This window comes from Nelumbo nucifera, chromosome 2 (assembly GCF_055504915.1).
Source record: "Nelumbo nucifera cultivar China Antique chromosome 2, China Antique-T2T, whole genome shotgun sequence".
In the NCBI taxonomy this organism is placed as follows: domain Eukaryota; kingdom Viridiplantae; phylum Streptophyta; class Magnoliopsida; order Proteales; family Nelumbonaceae; genus Nelumbo; species Nelumbo nucifera.
The window spans coordinates 55,238,347-55,264,338 of NC_142650.1; the positions used below are offsets into that span (position 1 = coordinate 55,238,347).

The window sequence follows — 25,992 nt, forward strand, 5'->3', positions numbered from 1 at the left end:
AACTCTAACCCTAACCTGAGCATCAACCCAATTCAACCCAATCCGACTTCTTCGGATTAGGTTCAGGCTAACCCGACTCAAGTTGCAGCCTTGCTACAGGCCTTTCTAGTAACTCTTAAAACATGTAATCTATTGACTGCCACCAAGTCAACTATAATTTATGTTCGGTATTCAGATGGTGCAACGATAAGTTCGACCAACTCATTTTAGTAAATTGAATTATCCGTTTAACTTCTAGGACCATACGATAAAGCTATGCACTATATTTCGCCTTGTTCATTTTACCCTTGCTCTTATGAGTCTTATCTAATTTTTTGGAGAGAATTAAATTCACAAAGGACATCACATGAGATATTCAGGGCAGAAATAGAAATGAGATTACATCTCAAAATATTGTGAAGGTCCAATATCTTTTCTTGACAATCAGAGTCCGCTCATCTATGGGACATTTGCCCTTGTTCCAATAGAAACCTTGATAAGTTCACCTCTTCCCAGGTTGATTTCCCAACGCCGTAGATGGGGGGGAAAGGTTTGAGTTAAACGACGAAATACTCTCCTTTTATATAAGCCATAGGTAATAGGAGACTGTTAGTGATCTCGACATATTCTTTGTTTAGGGTCCCACATGTGAACCGAGACCCACTTAAACCATTATGCAGCATAAATAAAATAATCTTAAAGACATATATAGCATTATGACAACAGCATCAACCCCAAATAATAATGCTTAATAAAGAAACATTTAAGACATTTATTTATATTTATAAAAGAAAAACTTCAGAGTCGCAGTCTCAAACAACCTGATAACCGACTGCATCCACTCTGTTCCCCTTCTTTACAGTTCGATTCACCAATACACTGTTTTCTTTACAGACTGAACCTTGTACACTCATTTCTTCAGAAGGCAGAGCATTGTCGCCCTTATGTACCACCTGCATTTCCTAAAAAATACCTAAACACCCTTTCTTCGTCAACTGTCAAATACACTGCCGGATATACATGCAAGGGAAGAAAAGGGGGACAAGAAGCAAAAAATCTTATTTCAGCAGCCCTAGTTTTTTTATTTACAACTATTATTAACTCATTTGTAGTCTAGCGATTTAAATGTGGCTACTTCTCTATTCTCCGAAGAAGATAAATCCTCTGGCTGATGAACCCCCGCTGTGATCATCAGCCTTGTTAGCTGTACAAAAGGTAAAGGTGTTCTCTCACCATTCCCCACTTGGGAATCAAGAAGAATACGAGGTTGAGATTCCCATGCGTCTTTCTGCAAACATGATAGTGACACATTGAATCAATCTCAGCAATTTGTAACAATTTATGGATGGTGCTACGAATCAGTTCTTACCTCCTGCTGTAATGAGCTTCTCAACACGGGCAACAATATGTTTACCATATGTGTATCGCTTTAGGGCATTCAAATGGACCTTAATGCGCGAGAGAATCAACTCACGGCTTTGATCATCACAGGTCTCAAGGACCTTCTGCACAACGTAGTTTGCAAATGGATCTTTCATCATGGCCTGCCAAATTGCATTATCAATTCTCCATTACCCAGAACTAACAGACATGCATATATTTTGCTAGAAAAAATCTATATACTGGAAAGACTTTGACCAATCAAAACCCCTGTGAATTTTGATGAAAAACCACCTGATTGGTTATCAATTCTCCATTACCCAGAACTAACAGACAAATGCATATATTTTGCTAGAAAAAATCTATATACTGGAAAGACTACAAGTTTTTTCCGGTATCAGGTCTTTCCCACATCATATTCAAACCCACTTTTCTCATCATTAACTGAAAAGTCCGATGGGACAAGTACTGGCACATAAAATGTAATCCGGCCTTTTTTGTCCTTTAAAAAGAAAACGGAAACAATCCTGCTCCTTTCAACAGACATGCAGATAGCAGACATCGCTCATTGCATGAGACGAGGATGCATGAATCAGAGCATTGCACGTGATAGAAAAAGGTGTCAGACTTGTATATTATATGAGATGAGAGGAGGCAGAAGTTAGTGCATCAGATGGGAAACTTGTCCACCCTAAGGGTTAAGGCTCAACCTTGAGGCTCATGTCCAAAAGTACATGGTATATGTCTCATCTTCAGATATAGTGTGTCCAGAACACATGTTCCATACATTAATTGCAATAAAATTCCCATCGAAAACAAAGTTAAAGACCACTTTTCAGTTTTCTTGGTCATGTTTGCATTATTAGCATACAGTGTAGAGGGATTTGTATTAGTGTATCTCCTTGTTTATATGATGATTAATCCATTTATATACCATTCATATTTAAAAATGTGATTTTTTTATGCATTGTTCCACACTTTTTTTTTTTCATTTTAGTTAATATTTTTCTCTTAAAAGAATGAGATCTCATGAGGTTTACACATCACAATTCAAAAGATCCTAGCACCTTACCCTCATAATTCTGCCTTTTCAAAAAAAAATTGTGACAAACAAATGCACAAACAAGACAGGTAAAACTGTTTTCTACATATATGAGATGAGAGAAGGCAGGAGATATAGGAACTCATATCTGACCTAACATGTAATCAGAGCTTAGTTTCTTATAATAAAATACTTTACCTTCTCCGCCGCCCCCCTCCCCCCCCCCCCCCAAAAAAAAAAAAAAAAAAAAGTGGATAAATTCCAGATCAACCGCTATCTGATTGAAAGCAATTAGCAGACTCCAAGTGGATCATGATGTCATGCTTGTGAGGTCTCGCAAAGTGGACAGTTACCAATCAAAAAATTGTGATGAAGAGGATCAAAGGTACAAAAAACAAAATGAAGCATAAGTTTTAGTGATTGGATCTCGTATACCATGAAAAGAATGGTAAGCAACAATAATAGATCAAGCCCCAGAAGATTTTGAGCTGAGACTTGAGTAAGAAAGTATACTCCCCAAAATTAAGAAAACCCAGAAAAGAATATATACAATGAATACAGTGGCAGCATGTTTTATATAATGCCAATATTTGCCTTGGTTTTAGTGCTGGACATAAAAGTTAAATCAGAGCATTGTATAACTGTAATATTTATATGTATATAAGTATGTACTTGTGCATGCAACAAAACCAAGGAAGAATCAACAGTGCTTCACAAAAATTAAAAAAGCATAAATTACTTGATCCTCAAAAGTTTAGTACTTTATTCTCAAACGTGTTACCAATAAGGGGCCATTGCTTGGTGCAATAATAAAATCTAGGACTGACAAGCATAAGAATGTGGGTTCATGTCTGAGAATGGAGACTTGGTGTAAATAATGACGAAAGTTGGATCCCCAGATAGCCCAGGACCAACTTTTAGTAATGACCTATAAAGGGTAGCAACTATTGAGACAATTGATCTTCAACCAAATTAAAAGAGGAAAATCATTTTGGAATTTAAAAGGGAAATTTGCCACACAAACCTGCAAAGGTTCATTCTCATCTGTGGAACCAAGCATCTCATTTACGAGAAGCTGACGTTCTTCAGGACCACCAAAGGTTAAACACTTTTCAACAACATTGGAAGCAAACTTCTGTTGACTCATCTTTACTATCTGTCCAGCAAGCTTGCTAATTATAGCAGATCGTTCATGTGGTTTCCCATGTTGCAGCACATGCTGAGAAAAGCAAAAAAAGACATACCACATCAAGAGAACAAAAATAAGTGGTGGGGAGAATCCTCAGAAAGAAAAGGATACCAGTTTTAGAATCAATAAGGAAGTTCTAGAATAAGATCTTAAATTAAAAGTAAACAAGACAATAAGATTATAAATATCTCAAAGTAGAACGGATATCATTTTATATGCACCAAAGAAAAACAAAGCAACGTATTTCATAGAAGGATATAATAAACGAACAACAGTATAACAGAGCAGAATGTGAAGAATGCCTCAGCTACTTATATTATAGAAGGTCAGAAGAAACAATATGGAGCAACATCCACTTTAGTGGAGGGAACATAAACTCTTCTGCCAATACATCTTTAACTAGGTATATAGGCCTTTTTACTTTACTAATACATCATCTTCCTAGCATACTAAGAGTACATTAACAGATAAAAAAACCCTTTATAACAATATTTTCTAGCCCAAAATATATTCCATCCCCCAAATTCAACCCACTTTCTTATAGATAATTTAAAAAAAAAAAAAAAGAAAATAAGCAGACATGCCAACAATGAAGAGATGTACAATCTGGAAACATGTAACAACAGCATCAAATGAAACCAAAAAAGCCTCCATCACTAATTAACATAGAAAAATAATAGATACTCCATAAACGAAAAAAAAAAAATCCCAGGCAACCAGACCTTATCATAACTCGAAAAGAAATGCCATTTGATTGATAGTTTCATCAACTGACATTAAAAGTTAAAACCATTAAAAAAAGGTTTTTTAAGAGATGTCAAAGTCTAATTAGCAGGGGCAATATTGTCTTTTACATTCATGTTTTAGTCTCTCTATTATGAATTACTTTTCAGGGGTATACTTGTAAATTTGTTATATATTAGATGCTAAATAAAACATGGGTTGATAGTCAGGGAGGGGGATTCAATTCCTCCCTACTGAAAACCCTTCTTTACCTTTTCTTCTTCTTCCTTCTAACCTTGTTACTTTCTTTTCTGACTGAACAGAGTTTTCTATCACTTTCTCTACTTTTCACCTCTTTCTAACAGGTTTCTAAGAAATATCACAAGGGAAACTACCAACCTGAACAACATAATTCCCATATTGATCTTGCGCCAAAGTAGAAACAGATTGCAAGATTTCTTCCATGATGATCTGTTGGGTATTGGCATCATCGCAATGCTCAAGCACCCTCTGTTAGAAGAAAAGGAACTTCTTCAGAGGATAGCATAAAGGAATATGAAAGAATGGGAAATGAAGTAGACATAATACCTGAATGACACGACAACCATATGGGTGGGTGGAAAGTGCCACAACTTGCCCATAGAAGGCAGAGATAATAAACTGAATCCGATCTTGAGAAACACACTCAATACACTTCTGGATAACATGATTACCATTCTGATCACGAACACATTTCATGACTGAACCATCAAGCTCTTGCACCATTTGAGTCTGCTGATCCACATCAACCACCTCTAGAGCCTGTATAAAAAATTAAAAGCATAAGTTTCAACCATGGGGTATCGATACCAAAAAGAGAAATAAAACCTGAACATGACAAGTACATCTATGCAAACTGAAAAGACAAAAGCAATATAGAACTTGCATAAGGTATATATATCAAAGTCAATTCCACAATAATACTTTAAATCATAGAAAAGAGGTATGTGTCTAATAACTGTAATGGCATGACAGATAGTCAACCAAATAGGGGAAAAAGTGCAACTCAAAACAGATTTGAAGGATGTCTGGAGGAGGGAAAAAAACAGGAGAGAAGAGAGAATGGAAGAATGATAAAAAGAAAGGGGAACAAAACCATGCTGCCGCTCCCTTAGACTTCTATTTATGTCAACATAATAAGTGTGTACAATGACCATCATACTCCTGGCTGGCCCATACTTATAAAAGTGAACTAAACAAATAAAGATATAAACCAATAGGCCCATTACACTATGGGAAAAAAGTGTAACCCAAAAACAGATTTGAAGGATGTCTGGAGAAGGGAAGAAAAGAAGAGAGAAGAGAGAAGAGAGAATTGAAGAACGACAAAAAAAGAAAGGGGAACAAAAGTATGCTGCTGCTCCCTTAGAATTCTATTTATATTACATAATGTGTGTACTCCTGGCTGGCCCATACTTATGAAGTGACTAAACAAAGCCCAGGTGCATCATCTACATTTCAGACCATTGTCCAATTGTACTTGGACAGAATTGCAGCCCTTATGCGGTACCAAAGAATATTCCCTCTTTTTGTGTGCTTAGTGAGTTGGAAGGTGAACAACTGTACCACTTCAGAAGTGGTGAACCAAGCAACACCAAATAAGTTACAAGTAGCTCCACACCTTATAAGTGAAAGGGACTCTATCATTATCTATTCTAATTCATTTTTCCATCATTCTCAGAAATTGCAGTTTGAGATGTTAAACCAATAATGGAAACGTCCTTTTTGTTTACCTAATCCATATTATATAGTTCATTCCTCTTAGTCACTTAGATAGCAGACACAGCATTTGAAGTCTCCACACCCCACAGTGAACCATTCACTGTTCAAAATTTTGTTAGACACAGACATTCGTGGTCTACAACTTCATTCTACCCATTGACGCATAGATGGTATGCGTTAGTTCTCTATCATGAGAAGCAAAAGTTTGATTTTGGTGATCAAAACCAATTTTCAAATTCATAGACAATTACCTGTAAGGAAGCATTCCGATGAAAAAAATGGCAATATATGTAACTCCATATAGAAACTGTAGCATAGAGTTTCCTAACTGCAAGATAATGATTTAATATGAAGACAATGAAAACCACAGATGTGAAGCAGATGCAGCAAGGCAGAAACTTTAGGTGAGATGTAAAAGCATATAAACAACCAAAGCTTAAAGAGGCACCTTCTGAATCACTCTGCAGCCATACATTTGGAGACTAAGAGGCAAAACATGACCAGTAAGCTGGCTAGCTAACTCTTTTCTTTGACTCTCTGTACCATGTTCAAAAAACTGCCATTTCAAGCAAAACAATGTAAGAGACAGGTCTGGAATACTTTGACGCAAATATACATAGTTTCATAGACGGTGAAGTGCATACTTTCTGTATGACATAGTTTCCAAAGACATCTGTCATCAAGGTATGAGCTTGGGGAATGATCTCTGGAAATATCTTGTTCTTTTCTTCCACTGAAGCAGTTTCTAATTTCTGTTGAATAAAGCGACTACCATACTGATCAGCACTGCATTGAGAGAGAGAGAGAGAGGGAGAGACTCAGTGTTATGCCTGCAGCTGCAGGAGAAAAATAAGATACCGACCAAAGGCATATGATTATACCTGAATTCGACAACATGAGCAACAATTTCTGAAAGTTCAAAAGACCTGGTCTTGTTGTTCTTAAACTCTTCCAGTAGTGATGATGCAAAACTTTCATCCATGTTTCCACTATTATCTGAGTGCCAAGATCCTGCAGATCCTCCTGCTGAACTTCTTATCATGGAAGGGAAACGTGAGATTCGCTCACTCTGTCGGATAGGACTTCCAGGCCCAATAGAAGGAAGTCCAGGATTTGCCAGGGGGTTTCCAGGATATGGCAAGCCAAGGCCAAATGCAGGATTCCCATAGTATCCATGATTTAGACCACTGGGTTTACCTAAAAATGCCAGGCCATACTGTTGTTTCTGTTGGGCAAGCAATACCTCAAGGTACGCTTTCTGAAACCCAAATAAGTCTGCCTCTGAAGTACCTAGGTAATTCCTTCCTAAAGAAGCATCAGTCAAGCCACTTGCACCCTGTTCTGCATAATCAGAAGTTCTTTGCAAGTACTGCAAGTAGAGAGGGTCCATGACTGGCAACTGAATGCCAGACCCTAGTTGATTTCCTCTTCTACTTAGACTTGGTCCCTCTATATTGCCTGCTAATGGTATACCTAGAGGCAAAAGACATGTCAAAAAAATTTGTCCAATTGAGGTTTTCTGATACAAGTAAACTAAAGAAATCTTAGCAAGAAAGAAGCAAATTACCTGTATCAAGGTGATTGTTCATTACTAAATTCAACCTCTGATTGACAGAATAGCCACGTTGGATATACCCGCCAAAATCGACATTTGGTAAATCCTTATTCTGATAATGAACACTAGATCCCTCTAGGCTTGCAGATGCTGAAGAAGGCACTTTTGTGAAGAGATTGGCAGAAGAGGATGTTCTTTTTGGCAAGTTTGCATGCCCATCAAAACTTACCTTGGAAATATTATGGTCGGTTTTTGCTAGATCTTTGTACATGTTAGGTAGGGTTAGTATTTCAGTCTCAGATTTGTCAATGAGTTGTTGCTGCAGGCTTTGTTTATGACCATTTGGCATATCATACTGGAAGCTAGTCTTATTATCAAATTCTTGTTGGAGCTGTGACTGTACATTACTATCTTCATCTAGAAGTCTACTTTTTGATAGGCTTAAGCCAGAAAAAGTAGCTGCAATATCAGTGTGATCACCTGTTCCAGAAGAAAGGCTATTGGAGGCATTTGAACTAACAGCATTTTTCTTACCACCCACAGGGGGAAGACGAGGGCCAGGTGACCTCATAACCAACTTAGATTCAGGGGTTGTACTCCTGGGCAGAGAAGAACCCAGAGCTGAAGCAAAAGATTGAGAAAGAGATGAACCAAAACTTTGAACTCTAGCCAGGCCAGGGGAAGTTGCTCCAGAATGTAAGCTATCTACAGAATCCACTCCATTACATAGCTGTGCCAGTTGGGGATCAGAAATTCCCCTCGGTTCCACAGCATCATCAATAGCATTACAGCTAACTGGTCGAGAAATATTACCAGATACAGAGGTAGGTTTACCTAGTCCTTCCTGTAATGAAATTGACTTAACATCAGTACAAACAAAGCCATAAAATATGGAACAAGAGAACATAAGCAAAAGTTAATTTTGGGAAGCATTGCAGATCCCACACATCATACTGTTTGAACTGAACTGACTTAGAAAACCAAGTATTTTGCATGACCACATTCAATGTGCATTACATGAACTGCTGTCAGAACTTGGAACTTGGCACTTGGCAATGACAATTTAATCAAATGGCTTGCACAGTCATTCGAACAATGTGTTCAGTGTATAAACATGCTAGCAAAAAGAGATCCATCTCAGCTAGTGGATGACAAAAGCTAGAAAAAAAAGGCTAGTTACTAAATGCATAAAGTGACAAAACAAATACCAGCGACACCAAGTCACCAAGTGAAAGGGATTATGGAGTAAAAGTAAGTGGTCCAACCATTTCATTAGCAAAATGTATAGTTAATAAAGATTTAAAACTGCCATGCATCTCAGCAGCAAATAGAGTTTCCAGGATGCCTGTGCTTCAGGAATACCGGACATTGAAAGTTGCTGGTAGAGTTACTTTGGAAAATAGCATTCAGTGTGCCTCTGGCACAAGCTATAATTTCTCAGCAGAGTAAAAGCATACATAACCATAGGAAGGGAGATATCTGTCTGTTTAAAGGCATTAAACATTTAACTAGAAAATGAATCACAAATAGTGCAGAAAGTTTTCTACGGGGTATTCCAGAAACTGGTAAAAAAACTACCTGCCTCATGCATACCACTGCCAGAAAAAAGGAATGCACATAAAAAATGGAACCGACTGCAAGTGAAAACCAAAATTTTTGGAACTTTGAACATCAGTGTATTTTAATTTGCATAAAAGAATTATTAATAATATGAAGAGAGAAAAGAAAGTACAATCCCCAAACCCTCCAAAACAGAGAGGCAACACAAACAACCCCAATTTTTTCTTGACCATGTTGGTATGAAGATTGAAGATGTTTATTACAAATGAAATCTTTTATTGAGTTGCATGCCAGTTCTACTCTCCTATATGTTGAGTCCCATCCTATTATACGTTGCAACTGCTTCCTGGTTTGTTCATAAATTAAGGAAATAGTATGACATAAAACTACAAAATAAGATGAAAGATAATATAGTGGTTTGAAAAGCCACTAATCTCTATTAAGATTATTATGATAAGTTGAGTTATTCTAACCATTTGCTTTCATGTATCAGGCTAAAGCACAAAAAGGGGTAACATGACTGACAAAATAATACAATATATGGCCTAAACAAAAATATCTTAAGCAATAAGTAGAAAGCATAACTCAAAAGCATAAAAAGTACACAACATTTCATAATCAAAGCTGCACTATATATATATATATATATATATATATATTACACTTCATACCACTAATAGTTTTTATTTTGCTTTGAGAGAGAGAAAGGTTAAAGTATTGCATTATTAATAACTAAAAAAAATACCACAATCTGCACAACAAGGTACTGTGCAGTGCCCATGACATTTCTGTACATGACATCACTAATAGTGAGTGATGTTAAAAATGAACTGCCAGCAACTCCATCAGGTATTAGAAAAGTACATTAAGAAACTGATTGTCAGCCCTTCATGCACTCAGGATATGACGACAGTTAATTTCTTGTTACAAGAGAAAAAGCAGCATATGCAAAAAAAATTCAAAAATTTCATGATATAAAGGGTGACAGAAAAAATCTTCGTAAAGTATAAAAGGACAATTCCCCAGCACACGGAATACAGAGACACAAGTATAATGAAAGCAACAAAAATTTATTACAGGATAAACCAAGCACCTGCAGGAAGTCAGCAATACTCTTCCTCCTCGCGCTCAACCCCACGCCTGCCAATCCAATGAGGCCATCATTGTTTCTCTCAAGCCATTCTGCAGAAGGTTGTCTAGTGAGGTTCCTTGGTGTGACTTTCTTTGGCTCAACGAAATCGCCTTCACCCTTCTGTGCTGGAAGACCAGGCTGCAAAGAGAACAATGATTTGCTTTCTCCTTCATCAATTATATCCTTCTTCCTCCGATCCCCAATTCCTCCAAATGGCGACGTACCAGTCTGAAACTTCTGCGCGACACGCCAATCCTCCTTCGACAACAGAGGAGGAGGAAGTCTAGGATTGATATTATCATGGGAATAGTAGTAAGACAGATACGCGGGATGTGAGCGAAGCTCTTCATCTGACAGAATTCCGTTGGTATTGGAGTTCCTATTAATCCCCGAAAAGTCAGCACCAGAATCCCTAAAAAGACCGCCGATAGCAGTCAGGGATCCCTCAACCGTCGGAGGTGCGCTACCGCTCCTGTATATATTTAGGTCCCTCTCCCGATCAATAACATCTCTATTGCGCTGCTCTCGCAGCAGGAACTCGAGCTCCTTCCCGAAAGTATCTTCTAGATTAACACTGGATCCTCTAAGATCTTCTCCTAACGTTGGCCTCCCGTCTAGATTCGAGAACATCTTTAATGGACTCTCAGTAACCATCTCCAAAGCCCTTATCCACCAAATACGAGTGAACATGTGCACAACAACAAATTAGCATGACGCAAAAATGTAAAAGTTAAGCAGGAGAAAAGGAGAAAAAGAAAAAACCCTAATATCAGAAACGAAATCCAACCTAACGGGCTAAATTCTACACCTTTAAACTAATTTCCGCATCACTTCGAACCGCAACATCCGAATTACTTGGAAAATCCTTCTAAAACCAAGAACAAACAAGAAATCAGTACAACAGACGAATCCAACACGAAACTGATTCGAAATCCCCTTAGTTCTTCGATTTCAGATAAAAATGGCATAAATGGCGGGAAATTATCGACTTTATAACAGCAATTAAACAGTTACTGCGACAGTCGATTCACGATTGCCATTTAAATGCGAAAATCATAATTTATGCTTCACTACGATGAAAAATAGAAAAGAAAATTGAACGCCGAAGACAATAAACGCCTGTGAATTACCGAACAGAGCAGCTCAATCGAGAAACCAAGTGGTGATTCGGAACAGTTAGGTCGAGATTTCACTGGAATTAAAACAGAGAGCGAACAAGGAGGAAGAGATGGCGACGAATACGCGAGATTTTTCTGAAACGGTGGCGTTAGAGGGAACCAACTACTACTGCGACGCGTCGACGATAAGCACGAAAAAATGCATCCTGAGACGTCCAATCGTGGATGGACGGCTCAAAATCCTTGAAGGCGTTAAGCACATGGAAAATGTGGTGAAATTCTATATTAGCATCCCTTTATACTTGCTTTTTAGACTCGTATTGGAAAGAGGTAAGCTTGCTTTCGGAAATCGGAATCGAAGAAGGACACGTGGCAACCCAAGTGGCCCCCAACTTCCATCTATGAGTGTAATGAGTCCGAGTCCGGATCACCTGCCAATAAAACACGTTCATCCTTCTACTAACATATCTCACACCACATATCCACACATGTCCCAGTTTCACGGTGAGATGTAAAATCTTCTTTCACGTGGCAAAAAATCATTTTTCAAGATTTTTTTGGTGAATTTATAATAGAAAGTAGGTAGCCTAGACGAGATCAGATTGGTGCGCCCCACGAGATATTTCGAATGCATGATGAGATGTGCATGTGGGGCGCCGATCTGATCTCAGCCTAGGCGTATAACATCAATACATAAGGTTTTTAAAATCGGACGGATAGGGAATTGTTATGGGGATCAGTTCCTGGGTTGAACAGTCAGATTGTCTGGTTTGAATGGATGGCCTGTTCTGACAATAAAATTAAAAACAAAAAACAAAAAACAACAAAAAATCATTGTCTAGTTTGACAGTTGATGGTTCAGGTCAACAGTTTGCTAACCAAATCAATGGTTTTTGACCAAAACTGGTTTTTGGTGAAATGGAACCCGGTTTTTCTGGCTTGACCATCCAATCTGATTTGGTTTTGAAAACAGTGTCAATACAACCATAGCGTATGAATGACATACATCTACATATATGCTCTACTCGAGTTCGGATCTGGTTCCCAACACAGGGGCCAACAGCCATTACATTTTTACTGATTTACACAACTATTACAGTTGTACATAAATTTGTTCATGGGTCGGGTAGCCCGACAGACCAACTTGGCCCGGCCTAATATTTTTTGGGCTTGGACAAAATTTTAGACCTATAAAGTTAAGCTCAGGCTTTAGATACTAGACTTGACTATTTTTCATATTGGGCTTGGACTTTTTCAAGTAAGGCCAGCCCGGGCCCGCTGATACTATTACATATAATAGAAATATACATTATTTATATATAATAAATATATAATAGGGAAATTGTCTAAAACCATTTTTATGAATTCTCTTAAACTCGCCATAACTTTTCAAATCGCTAATTTACTATTTTACCCTTTATTATGTTGACCCATTTTACCACATCCCAAAATTACTCTATCATTCTTCAACCCAAAACCTTTAACAGTCAGAAAGTATTTGGCTGCATCCATAGCCGCGTTGCTTCTCCCATCGTCTGAGAATGTGAAGATTTGATATTGACTTCCGTAGAGAAGGAACAAAATCAGAAGAATCAAGAGGAAAGCCACCACCGACCCGATTGCGATTCCAATAGCTCCTCCAGACAACTTCTTTCCACCACTGTTACTGTTGTTGGAGCTGCTACCTCCGCTTGTCGTCGGCACCGCTTTGTTAGGACGGAGAAAGCGGCGAATCGGTGGAGAGGTGTTGTCAGGTAAAGGGTATAAGGATTATAAGTTGGGGGATTATTCCAACTGGTTGCAGAAGAGGGTTAACAACAACAACTGGAGGAAGATCAAGAGTTGTTTGATGGATAGCCATGTCTGCAAGAGTCTCAATGACTTTGCTGCCGAATCGGTGGAAGAATTTTACGCCCGGCATTTGTCTTCAATTCAGTCAGGCTGCTGTAAGCCTCCAACAGCATGTAATTTCCTATACGTGAGCCCAACAGTCTGGACGAAAACCAATACAACCAGCGAGCTTTCTGATTGCAATAACTGGGACAGCCCCACAGGCTCGCTCTGTTTCAACTGCGATTCTTGCAAGGCTGGAGTACTTGACAACCTCAAGAAGGACTGGAAGAAGGTGGCTGCCGTGAACATTATCTTCCTCATTATTGTCTACTCTGTTGGCTGTTGCTTTCAGGAACAATGGAGAGGACAATGCTTACCCCAGATGGAAGGGATACCCTTATATCACTGATTTAGTTCCGTCGCTCCGTTGCAAGATCTGATTTTCCAAGAAGAAAGAAAACCAGTAACAAGAAAATAATAAACTGGAGAATCCCATTAGCGGTTTAGAAAAACCAAACCCACTTTTCATCACTTCGACATCGTCCTAAGAGAGAGAGAGAGAGAGAGTAGGGTCGCGAGAGATGTATAAAACCCAGCTGTAGCTTCTCTGCAATTTCGTCTCTCTTATGTTCTTTCCTCGTCTCTATTTTTGTAATTTCACAAGGGTTGTTCGATTGATTGCAAAACTCACCATAACTATTCAAAAGGTCTAAAGCTCAACATTCAGGGGCAATTTTGTCATGAAATTTGCATTTAGGTTGACATGGACAACTTGGGTCAATGAATTTTAACAATGTTCTAACACATGGTGAGTTTTAAAAAATAAAATCACTGACATGGTGAGTTTTGGATGTTTTAAAAAGTTATGGTGACTTTAATAGAATTTATAAAAAGTGATGTGAATTTTTGAAAATTTCTTTATATAATATATATTTTTATTTATAAAGTTATTATCGAATATTAATTTACTATTTAGGAAATATGAATTAATTTACTAATTTATTAATTTACACAAAAAAATAATATAAAGATCAGGCTTCGGACGGGGCTTGGGCTCAAGATTTAGGCCTAAAGGTCGGACTCGGGCCTAGATATTTTCTATTGATAAAAGCCCAACAGGGCCAGACCTGTGAACAGGTCTAGTTGTACACCAATAATATTTCGCCATAAAATGTTTCTAATGCAGGGACGGAATGGATGTTGGGACTTGGGATCAGGACTCTGGGACCAGATTCAAACTCGCTCTGAATGTTTTGGTCGTTTGGATTAATCAATACAAATCTTATATCTTTTATATATATATATATATATATATATATATATATATATATATATATATTAATAAGGGGTTGTCTCCCCTTTCGCCACATGGCATTAATTTAATTATTTATTAAATTTATAATTATAATTATTAACGATTATATGGTATTAATTTAATTACTAATTAAATTTATCGATTATAATTACTAACCATTATAATTACTAACTATTATAATTATTAATCATTATAATGGCTGTAATTCAAATTCATTATAATTACCAAAAATTCTTTAAAATTCTCAAATTACAAGAAACAAATATAAGAAATTTTATATATTTTATCTGTTATTGGTTTTTGGGTCGATGGTTCGATTGTCTGTTTTGAACAGATAGCCCGTTTTGATAACAAAAATTATAAGTAAAAAATTATGGAACCACTCTGGTCATTGGTTTTTCGGGTTGACGGTTCAACCATCCAGTTCAAATGGACGACCCGTTTTGACAATAAAAATTACAGGCAAAATTACTAACAATTATAATGGTAGTAATTGAAATCCATTATAATTACTAAAGATTCTTCAAAATTCTCACATTACAAGAAACAAACATAAGAAATTTTATATATCTTATTTTCCACCGTTTTTTGGGTCGATGGTTTGATCGTCCGGTTCGAATGGACGGCCCGTTCTGACAACAAAAATTACAGGCAAAAAATTATGGAACCATTCTTGTCACTGATTTTCGGGTCGATGGTTCGACTGTCCAGTTCAAATGGGTGGCCCGTTTTGGCAATAAAAATTACAGGCAAAAAATTGAGTGTGTGAGGTTCATTAAGCAGTATCATACGTGTTATATCATTTGAGCACGTGACTCATACGACCCAAAAATGGAACCGTTCTAACCATTGGTTTTCGGGTCGGCGGTTTGACTGTCCGGTTAGAACGGACGGCCCGTTCTGACAACAAAAATTAAAAGAATAAAAAAATGGCCAAAACCATTGAACGAGTCAATGGGTTAACGATTCGATCGCTCGGGTCAATGGGTCGTTGACCGATTCAACGATTTTTTCTAGGGGCCGAGATTGGGGTAAAATGGAATCGATTGCCTAAACTGTTCCCAATTAAAAAAATAAAAAAATGGCGGTTCGGTCGTCTAATTCGAATGAACGACCCATTATGGCAACAAAAATTACAAGCAAAAAAATGAGTGTGTGAGGTCCATTAAGCAATATCATACGTGTTATGTAATTCGAGCGTGTGACCCATATGACCCGAAAACGGAACCATTTTGGCCACCGGTTTTCGGGTCGATGCTTCGAACATCCAGTTTGAATGGACGGCCTGTTTTGACAACAAAAATAAAAAATAAAAAATAAAAATGTCCAAAAACCATTGAACGGGTCAATGGTTTGACCACCCGGATCAATGGGTCATTGACCAATTCAACGGTTTTCGGCCAAGGACCGGGATTGGGATAAAACATAACCGACTACCTGGATGATTCCCAATTAAAAATAAAAAATTGGCAAAAAACCATTGAACAAGTCAAATGGCTTGACAGTTCGACCACTCGGGTCAATGGGTCATTGACCGATTCAACGGTTTTTGGCTAGGGACCAGGATTGGGGTAAAATGAAACTGATTACCTAGACGGTTCCCAGTCTGAAATGTTCATCCATCCGGGTCAACGGTGGTTCGATAACCATGTTTTTGATGCTTTTGGATTTTCACTATTCAATGGTTTCTTCTACTGGGGGCTTTATTCGAGCATGTGTGGTATGTTCCTTTTTTTTCATTTTTTGCTTATTTATTTATTTATTTTTTTGCATTTGGTCTTCTTCTTCAAGATTCTCCAAAACGGTTTAGGGTTTACCACCATTTTATTTTTTCCCTTTTGTTTTTTCTTTGGGTTTTCTTGTGCAATGTTTTTTATTTATTTTCTTATAACATGGTCTACTTTGTCTCTTTCTTTGATTGCATGTATGTTTAGCTCTATCTCAAAGTGAAACTTTAGACTCAATTTTCTGATTTTTTTTCCTTGGTTTTTCCAATTTGGTGGATCTACAACCATTTTTTTTTGTGTTTAAGCTCACTTTGGATTTATCTTTCAAGCTTTTGGAATTCCTTGCAATGTCCACCTTTCTCATGACTATGACTACAAAGTTATTTCGTCTAATTATTGACATCTAGAAAAAACGACCCAAAAATAGAACCGTTCTGGCCATCGGTTTCTAGGTCGACGGTTCGACCGTCCAATTCAAACGGATGGCTCATTCTAACAACAAAAATAATTAAAATAAAAAATAATTAAAAATAAAAAATTGCCAAAAGCCGTTGAACAGGTTGCCTAGATGGTTCCTGGGCCGAGCGGCCCTACCGTCCAGGTCAATTAGGAGTTCTCGATATGAAACAAAGGACAACTATGAAGTAGAACTCAAAACTATCACTATATGATCGCACTCTTTTATATGACATACTTTGTTGAAGCAATATTTAAAAAAAAAAGGCACATAATAATCTCTTTTAAGTCTTTATATGAGTTTCAAGACTTGAGTACTTATAACTGCTAGTTTCTTATTAAGATACCATTATCTTTTTTGATGTAGCAAATAACAATATTAAAATTCCAATCCTGCCCTACGAAGCAGGGACCCTCCGCTAGTATATCTATTAAAGGGATAGGGGTGGTCTCCCTTCACCAAATGGCAGCCCTTTAATATATATATATATATATATATCAATGCTTTAAAAAATGACCTAGAAATGGAACCGTTCTGGCCACCGTTTGGGTCAATGGTCCGACTGTCCGGTTCGAATGGACGGCCCGTTCTGACAGCAAAATTAAAAAATAATTAAAAAAAATAAAAAAATGCGAAAAAACCGTTAAACGGGTCGACGGTTTAACTGCCTGGGTTAACGATTTGTTGACTTTTTCAATGGTTTTTTACCAGATTCTGGGTTTTGGGTAAAATGGAACCGGTTATATATACATGCCATCGGTTTTGGGTTGATGGTTCGAACGAATGGCCCATTCTAACAACAAAAACTATAAGAAAAAACTACGGAATCGTTCTGGCCATTGGTTTTCAAGTCGACGGTTCGACCGTCCAGTTAGAACGGACAGCCCGTTCTAACAACAAAAATTATAGGGAAAAAATTGAGTGTATGAGGTCCATTAAGCAATATCATACGTGTTATGTCATTCGAGTGCATGACGCATACGACCCAAAAACGGAATTGTTCTGGCCATCGGTTTTTGGGTTGACTATTCGACCATCCAGTTTGAACGGACGACTTGCTTTGACAGTAAAAATAAAAAATAAAAATAAAAAGTGACCAAAAACCATTGGATGGGTCAACAATTCAACCACTAGGGTCAATGGGTCATTAACAAATTCAACGGCTTTTGGCCAGGGACCGGGATTGGGGTAAAACGGAACCGGTTGCATGGATGGTTCCCAATTAAAAAAATAAAAAAATGGTGGTTTGACCATCCGATTTGAATGGATGACTCATTATGACAACAAAAATTACAGGAAAAAATTTGAGTGTGTGAGGTCCATTAAGTAGTACCATACGTGTTATGTCATTCGAGCATGTGACTCATACGACTCAAAAATGAAACTGTTCTGGCCACCGGTTTTTGGGTTGACGGTTCGACCATCTGGTTTGAACAGACTGCCCGTTCTGACAACAAAAATTAAAAAAATAATAAAAAAATGGCCAAAACCATTGAACGGGTTAATCGGTCGACCACCCGGTTCAATGGGTCATTGATTGATTCAACGGTTTTTGGCCAGGGATCGGGATTGGTATAAAATAGAACCGATTGCCTGGACAGTTCCCAATTAAAAAAAATGGTCAAAACCATTGAATGGGTCAACGGGTTGACTGTTCGAACGCCAAGGTCAATGGGTCGTTGATCGATTCAACAATTTTTTGCCAGGGACCAGGGTTGGGGTAAAATGGAACTGGTTGCCTGGATGGTTCTTGGGCTGAAATGTTCATCTATCCGAATCAACGACAGTTCGAAAACCATCGTTTTTTTATGCTTTTGGATTTTCACTATTCAAAAGTTTCTTCTACTGTTGGTTTTATTCGAGTGTGTTCGGTATGTTCCTTTTTTTCATTTTCTGCTTTTGTTTTTTTTTGGTGTGTTTGGTCTTCTTCTTCAACAAAAATTACAGGCAAAAAATTGAGTGTGTGAGGTCCATTAAGCAGTATCATACGTGCTATATCATTTGAGTGAGTTACTCATACAACTCGAAGATGGAATCGTTCTGGCCATTGGTTTTTGGGTCAACGGTTCAACCGTCCAGTTTGAACGGACAACCAACTCTAACAATAAAATTAAAAAAAAAAAACAGCAAAAAACCATTGAACAGGTTGATGGGTCGACTGCCTGGGTCAATGGGTCATTGACCACTTCAATGGTTTTTGGCCAGGGACCGGGATTGGGATAAAACGGAACCAGTTGCTTGGAAAGTTCCCAATTAAAAAAATAAAAAAATGGTAGAAAACCATTGGACAAGTCAACGGGTTGACAATTCAACTGCCCAGATCAATGGGTCATTGATTGATTCAAAGGTTTTTGGCCAGAGATTGGGATTGGGGTAAAACGGAACTGATTGCCTAGACGGTTCCTGGGCCGAAATGTTCGTCCATTTGGGTCAACGACGGTTCGAAAACCATGGTTTTTTATGCTTTTGGTTTTTCACTACTCAAAGGTTTCTTCTACTGTTGGCTTTCTTCAAGCGTGTACGGTATAGGGTTTACCACTATTTTATTTCTTCCCTTTTGTTTTTTCTTTGGGTTTTCTTGTGCAATGTTTTTGATTTTCTTACAAGACGATATGCTTTGTCTCTTTGTTTGCATGTATGTTTAGCTCCGTCTCAAAGTGGAACTTTGGACTCAATTTTCTGATTTTTTCCTTGGTTCTAGTTTGGTGGATTTATCACTATTTTTTTTTCTGTGTTTATGGTCACTTTGGATTTATCTTTCAAGGTTTTGGAATCCCTTGCAATGTCCACCCTTCCCATGACTATGACTACAAAGTTATTTTGTCTAATTATTGACATCTAGAAAAAACGACCCAGAAACATAACCATTCTGGTCACCAGTTTCTGAGTCGACAGTTTGACTGTCCAGTTCGACGAATGGCCCATTTTGACAACAAAAATTAAAAAATAAAAATGGAAAAAACCGTTGAATGGGTCAACGGGTCGATGGTTTGACCGATCGGGTCAACGGGTTGTTGATTGATTCAATGATTTTTGGCCATGGACCGGGTTTGGAGTAAAATGGAACCGGTTTCTTTGATGGTTCTCGGGCCGAACGGTCCTACTGTCATGGTTAAATAGGAGTTTTCGATGTGAAACAAAGGACAACTATGAAGTAGAACTCAGAATTATCAATGTATGATTGTATTCTTTTATATGAGATGCTTTGCTGAAGCAATATTTAAAAAACAAACACATGATGATCTCTTTTTAAGTCTTTATATGAGTTTCAAGACTTGAGTACTTACAATTGCAAGTTTCTTATTAAGAAACCATTGTATTTTTTAATGTAGCAAATAGCAATGTTGCAATTCCATTCCAACCTGATGATGCACAATCTGGCCGGTCTTAGCTGTCAATGATCTTGCCTCTGAACTGAGTAACAGGGACCTGAAACGGAAGGAGAAGAGAAGCTCCGGGGAGAACCCGGCGTAAGGGCTCCGAAGCTCAAGTTAGAATCCTTCAAAGGCAAGATAAACCAGATAGCGCGAAAGTTAGCATATCTCGTTCCTGGGGGGTAGAAGCCTTTTATAACCACCTCGCGCACTCACTTCCAGGCTTCCGTCAGGTCGGGCATGATTATTTCTGAACTCCTGCCAGTTCGGATGTCATTTCCTCTGGCCGGACAGAATCGCCACTGTTCCTTTTGTCGGAGCCGTCTCTGCGGCTAGTGACGACGGTTGCAGGTGGCGGTAGCAGGAAGCCGTTTGAAATGCGATTGTCAGGCGTCAGATCCCAAATCAATCAGGTGCGTCGCCCTTGGATACGGACGTCCTTGGTGTCGGGTACGTTTGGTCAGCCTGGTGTTTCGGAAGCTAAGTGTTGGAGTGGCGAGCGAGGTGTCTTGAGTTCGGTTTGGAGTAATCCGAGCTGCCATGGGCCAGCTCGGGTCAGCTTTGTGAGGCTTGGGGCCCAGTATAGTTCGTGCTCCTTGCAAGGAGCTCGGGTTCTCAGTAGGGAGCTCGGGCTCCTAGTAGGGAGCTCGGACTTAGGGAGCTCGGGTTCTTACTTAGGGAGCTCGGGCTCCTAGTAGGGAGCTCGGACTTAGGGAGCTCGGACCCTTAACAGGGAGCTCGCTCTTAACAGGGAGCTCGGGCTCCTAGTAGGGAGCTCGCTCTTAACAGGGAGCTCACTCTTAACAGGGAGCTGGGGTTCTTACTTAGGGAGCTCGGACCCTTAACAGGGAGCTTGGACTTAGTACAGCGGTCTGGAGTTCGGGCTCAGTAGCGAGCTTGGACTTTGCTCTCGGTGCTTGCTTCGGGCGCTCTACTGTCCTGAGTTGCTTGTTTTTGCCACGTGTCGGGTAACTGCGAGGTCGGGCCAAATTCCCCTTCATCAATTGCCCCCACTCCCTGCGACAAGGGTCCCGTCTTGGCGCGGGGAGTTTGCAAGGTAGCAGGAGGGTTTTGGTCCGTTCGCTCTTAACAGGGAGCTCGGGCTCCTAGTAGGGAGCTCGGACTTAGGGAGCTTGGGTTCTTACTTAGGGAGCTCGGACCCTTAACAGGGAGCTCGCTCTTAACAGGGAGCTTGGACTCAGTACAGCGGTCTGGAGTTCGGGCTCAGTAGCGAGCTTGGACTTTGCTCTCGGTGCTTGCTTCGGGCGCTCTACTGTCCTGAGTTGCTTGTTTCTGCCATGTGTCGGGTAACTGCGAGGTCGGGCCAAATTCCCCTTCATCAATTGCCCCCACTCCCTGCGACAAGGGTCCCGTCTTGGCGCGGGGAGTTTGCAAGGTAGCAGGAGGGTTTTGGTCCGTGTTGAGCGCCCTTGCTCTAGTTTGATTTTCAAAAAAGGGCGCGCGTTTGGGGGTCGTGACGGCAGTTGTTCGGGAGTTGCGCTGCAGACGCTTTTATTGCGAGGAGACGTGCGCTGACACCCCGTCAGTTTCGAGAAGGGGCGTGCTGACACCCGTCCTCTGACAGGACGTGCGCGATGCTCCGTCAGTTTCGGAAAGACGTGCGCTGATTGGTCTTGGAAGATGTGCGGTTTAGCGCGGCTGTGGGCCGTTGGATTGGCTTCGATCTGGGCAGTCGCTTTCCGGCCGCTGTGGATATAAATAGCGTGCGCGCGGGGGGGGGGGGGCGTCCTTGCTACTGTTGTACATCTTGAGCTCGCGCCTAAGATTCAGCTCGCGTCCCAGGTTCCTTGCTTGTTCGAGCTTTCGTGGTCTGCTCCAGTCTTCTTCCCGGGTGAGCGCTTTTTGGAATCCTGTTCCGTTTCCCGATGTCTAGTTTGGAGGGTTCAGACTGTTCAAGCGGGTCCGATGTAGGTTCTACGAACTAGTTTGCGTCCCCTGGTAGTTCAAGTGAGCCTGATGTAGGTCCTGAGGAAGGGGTCGGGCCTACGGCCCGAGGTGCTTCGGGTAGGTCGGCATCCACCTCCCGTCGCGGCCGGGTTGTAGATCAGTTCGGCCCTTCGACTATGACGCCTGAGGAACTTCAAACCCTCGTAGACTACTACGGCTTGCCTGGGGAGCACGGTTACTTCATCCCTACGGGCAGCTTCCCTTGGGAACACGGTCCTGATGAGATCGTGATTTTCCGGGAACAGCTCGCCGCGGGGCTGCGACTGCCCTTTCACCCTCTTCTTGTCGAGGTCCTAAACCACTTCGGTGTGACGGTCGGCCAGCTTCACCCGAACTCTATTAGGAACTTAGTGGGGACGATCTCCTTATTTTGTGATGAGAACTTTCCTTTGGATCTGGAGATTTTCTCCTCTATTTTAATGCTGAAAAAACAAGCGGGTCCCCTTCCTGGGCGTAGGCGGGCATACTACCTGTCTCCTCACCCGGGCTTCAAGCTCTTACACGAACTCCCCAATAAGGTCCTGGCGTGGAAGCGGGACTATTTCGGGGTGCGAAGTGCGCTGGGGTGGCCGTTTCAGACCGGCTGGGGGATGGCCGCTCCCGATTCCGGCATCACACTTGATAAGGAGACGGCGAAGGGCCTCCGGCAATGGGCGCGGCTTGGGCTGGATTGTCAATGGTATCTGACGGAGGCCAAGCTTATTGCTGCGGGCCTGAGTTCGGGTAGGTTCTTTCCCTAGTGATCCTGTCTTGCTCTTCTTTTACGTGTCTTACTGATGCCGAACTCCTTTTCGCAGGTACGATGGACTCTCGAGGGACCCGAGGTGGGCACTTGTTCCGGGGCATGAAGAGGAGAAAGCGGGTGGCTAAGCGAGCTCGCGCCGAGCCATCCCAGGGTGCGGAGCCTGAGGTGCCGGATTATTTGGCAGAGGAGCCCGAGATTGTTCCTCCTATGCAGGAGCCGGCGGGGGCTCCTTATGCCGAAACCTCACACACGGGGGCTCCCGCCTATTCCGAGTCTGCCCATATGCGAGCTGGGCCGTCGGGTTCGGAGGCCCCGGGGGACTTCAGGAGCGTGCTGTCGCCTGTTCATGCTCTTCAACGGAGTAAGGAGGCGATGTTTCCCGAGGAAGTTGCGGCGTGGACCGAGCTCCCTCTGCACCAAGTGGCCTGCCATGCTGTTACTCATGCCATGGTTGTAAGTGCTCCCTTCTTTAGAGTTTGGCTTTTATTCTTTTATTCGTTTCTTTGATCCCGTTTTCCTTTGATAGGTGAACTCTTCCATTCACGCCTTGGCGAACCAGGTGGAGAGATGCTCGAGGCAGGCGCGAGCTGCCGAGGAGGCTGCTCGGACTGCCGAGGAGAATGCTCGTACTGCTGAGGCTGCTGCTCGCCTTGCGCGGTCCAGGCAGGCAAGGTCTCAGAGGGATGCCGAGGCCATGGGAGTGGTGGTGAAGCGTATGGCGGAAATAAAGCTGGACCTGGAGCACCAGGTCGAGTATCTTTAGGAGGATATTAGGGAGAGGACTCAGATCTTCTCTCAAGGCATCGAAGACGCGAAGAAGAAGGCTGTCAGCGATTACATTGCTTCGCCGGATTTCGATGATCTGATGGTAGACTCCTACAGGAGGGGTTTCAAGCTAAGTCGGTGGATGATCCGGAATACGTACCCTGAGCTCGACACTAGCACCATATCCACTTCGCGCATTACACAAGAAATGGCTAATGCTACGGATGCCGAACCGGACTCCGAGGGGGAGGCAGGTCCTTCGGGTGTTGACAACGTTCCATGCTCGGGGTACTTGTTTTCCTTATAGGGTTCCGAGCTCGTATGCTCCCCCACTGAGTGCTTTCTTTACTCTGTAGGGACCTTCCCAGTTCGGTCCAAGTTTCCCTACGCCGGGTTCAGGCACCATGACCTTACGGAGAACCAGGTCGCCGACGCCGAAGTTCCTCTTTTTTACTCGCGCGTTATAATACCGAGCTACCTTTTGTTGATAGGCCGTAGTTCGGATGTGCGCAATGTCTCTCACTTCGTCCAGTAGGTCGAGGTTGGTGCGTAACTCGCCCTCGTTTGTTTGTTCATCGTACGCTTCTAGTCGCAACGTAGGTACTTCGATTTCCGCTGGGATTACTGCCCCGGTGCCGTATGTGAGGTTAAAGGGGGTCTCACCTGTGGCGGTTTTTTCCGTGGTTCAGTGTGCCCATAGAACACTTGGTAGTTCGTCTGCCCACAAACCTTTGGCTCGGTCCAATCGCGCTTTCAATCCGTAGAGGATGGCTCTATTCATTACTTCTGTTTGGCCATTTGCCTGTGGGTGTGCGACTGATGTGAAGTTCTGACTAATTCCCATACTTCGGCACCATTCTTGGAACTTGATATCTTCGAACTGTTTGCCGTTGTCGGAGATCAGTACCCGAGGTAGCCCGAAGCGACATACAATGTTCTTCCAAAAGAAGTTTTGTATGTTTCGGGCTGTAACTATTGCCAGGGGTTCAGCTTCTATCCACTTTGTGAAATAATCTACTACCACCACTAGGAATTTTCTCCCGCCTGTCGCTGGTGGGAATGGCCCCAGGAGGTCGATCCCTCATTGAGCGAAGGGCCATGGGCTGGTGAGGTATTTGAGGTCGGTGGCGGGCTGATGGTGGATGCTGGCGTGCTTCTAACACTTGTCGCATTTTCTGACGAGCTCGATTGCCTCTGTCTTTATCGTTGGCCAGTAGTATCCTTGTCGAAGTGCCTTTTGGGCGAGGGCTCTGCCCCCCAGGTGTCCGCCGCACAAGCCTTCATGGATGTCGCGGAGTACCAACTCGGCTTCGGCTGGGCGCAAGCATCACAGATAGGGGAGCGTGTAGGATCGTCGGTACAACCGTTCGTCTATCATGACGTATTTGGCTGCCTGGCGCTGCACCCTCTTGGCTGCGTTGCGGTCCGCGGGGAGGGTTCCGTCTAACAGGAAGCTCGCGAGTGGGTCGATCCAGCTCGGCTCTGCTTCGGTGACGGGAGCGACCTCTTCTGCCCCACCGAGAATGCTGGGCCGAGGTAAGTCCTCTACGTACACGGTTCTCCTAGCGTTGTGGCTCGTGCTAGCCAGTCGGGACAGGGCGTCGGCCTCAGCGTTCTCTGACCTCGGGATTTGCTTGATGAAGTGTGACTGGAAGTTGAGCAGAGCTTCCTTTACTTTTGCCAAGTACGCAATCATAGTGAACTCGTGTGCTTCGTACTCGCCTGTAACTTGGTTGACCACGAGCTGGGAATCACTGCAGATAATCATGTGCTTTGCTCCGACCTCGTGCGCTAGGTTTAGCCCGGCAATCAGTGCCTCGTACTCTGCCTCGTTGTTGGATGCCGCGAACTCAAAGCGTAGTGCGTATTCCAGTTTTGTTCCGCTCAGGCCGCGTAGCACTATTCCAGCCCTACTGCCTTGTTGGTTCGAGGAGCCATCTACGTGAAGGATCCAGGGCTCCTCATCCCAGTTTGCGCTTGGTCTAACCAGGAGGGATGCCACACTGGCTGCTACTTCACGGGGTTCGGACTCGTTTGGCTTGGGAGCTCTGAGTTCGCCCGAACTGGGAATCTCGGGCTCGACCGGCTCAGGGGCTTCGAGGCTAAACGTGCATTCTGCGATAAAATCTGCCAAGGCTTGGGCCTTGATGGCAGTTCTTGGCTTGTACTGGAGATTGTACTCGCTGAGTTCGATGGCCCACTTCGTCAGCCGGCCGGAAACCTCGGGTTTGAGTAAAACTTGTCTCAGAGGTTTGTCGGTCAGGACGATGACGGTGTGAGCCTGGAAGTACGGGCGGAGTTTCCGTGCTGCTACCACCAGGGCATACGCTAGCTTTTCTATCTGCGGGTACCTTGTCTCTGCTCCCTGC

At 41.8% G+C, this 25,992-nt stretch overlaps 1 protein-coding gene and 1 pseudogene across 2 annotated transcripts; one reads left to right on the plus strand and one right to left on the minus strand.

Annotated features, from left to right (window-relative positions):
• Positions 1–727: 727 nt before the first annotated feature.
• On the minus strand, positions 728–11,680 carry LOC104586347 (pumilio homolog 4-like). Of its 2 annotated transcripts, none has more exons than XM_010243545.3 (12): positions 11,452–11,680; positions 11,130–11,189; positions 10,283–10,985; positions 7,642–8,473; positions 6,956–7,547; positions 6,719–6,860; positions 6,523–6,630; positions 4,902–5,114; positions 4,713–4,823; positions 3,426–3,620; positions 1,349–1,523; positions 728–1,267 (listed from the first exon to the last, which is right to left on the minus strand). In XM_010243545.3, exons 3-12 carry the CDS (start codon positions 10,973–10,975, stop codon positions 1,230–1,232), a joined length of 3,099 nt encoding a protein of 1,032 aa, XP_010241847.1. In that variant the 5' UTR covers positions 10,976–10,985; positions 11,130–11,189; positions 11,452–11,680; the 3' UTR covers positions 728–1,229. The 2 variants fall into 2 exon arrangements, with proteins under 2 accessions (XP_010241847.1, XP_010241848.1); XM_010243546.3 differs by having other exon boundaries at positions 11,109–11,189.
• LOC104586362 (uncharacterized) lies at positions 11,550–14,043 on the plus strand (annotated as a pseudogene).
• Positions 14,044–25,992: the final 11,949 nt, after the last annotated feature.

Bases quoted from the DNA above. Each gene is read 5' to 3' on its own strand.
- LOC104586347 (XM_010243545.3), bottom strand. From the start codon at position 10,975: ATGGTTACTGAGAGTCCATTAAAGATGTTCTCGAATCTAGACGGGAGG. The intron at 8,474-10,282 runs GTGCTTGGTTTA...ATTTCATTACAG, and splicing joins GTATTGCTGACTTCCTGCAG to GAAGGACTAGGTAAACCTAC. The intron at 1,524-3,425 runs GTTTGTGTGGCA...GCAATTTGGCAG, and splicing joins ATGAGAATGAACCTTTGCAG to GCCATGATGAAAGATCCATT.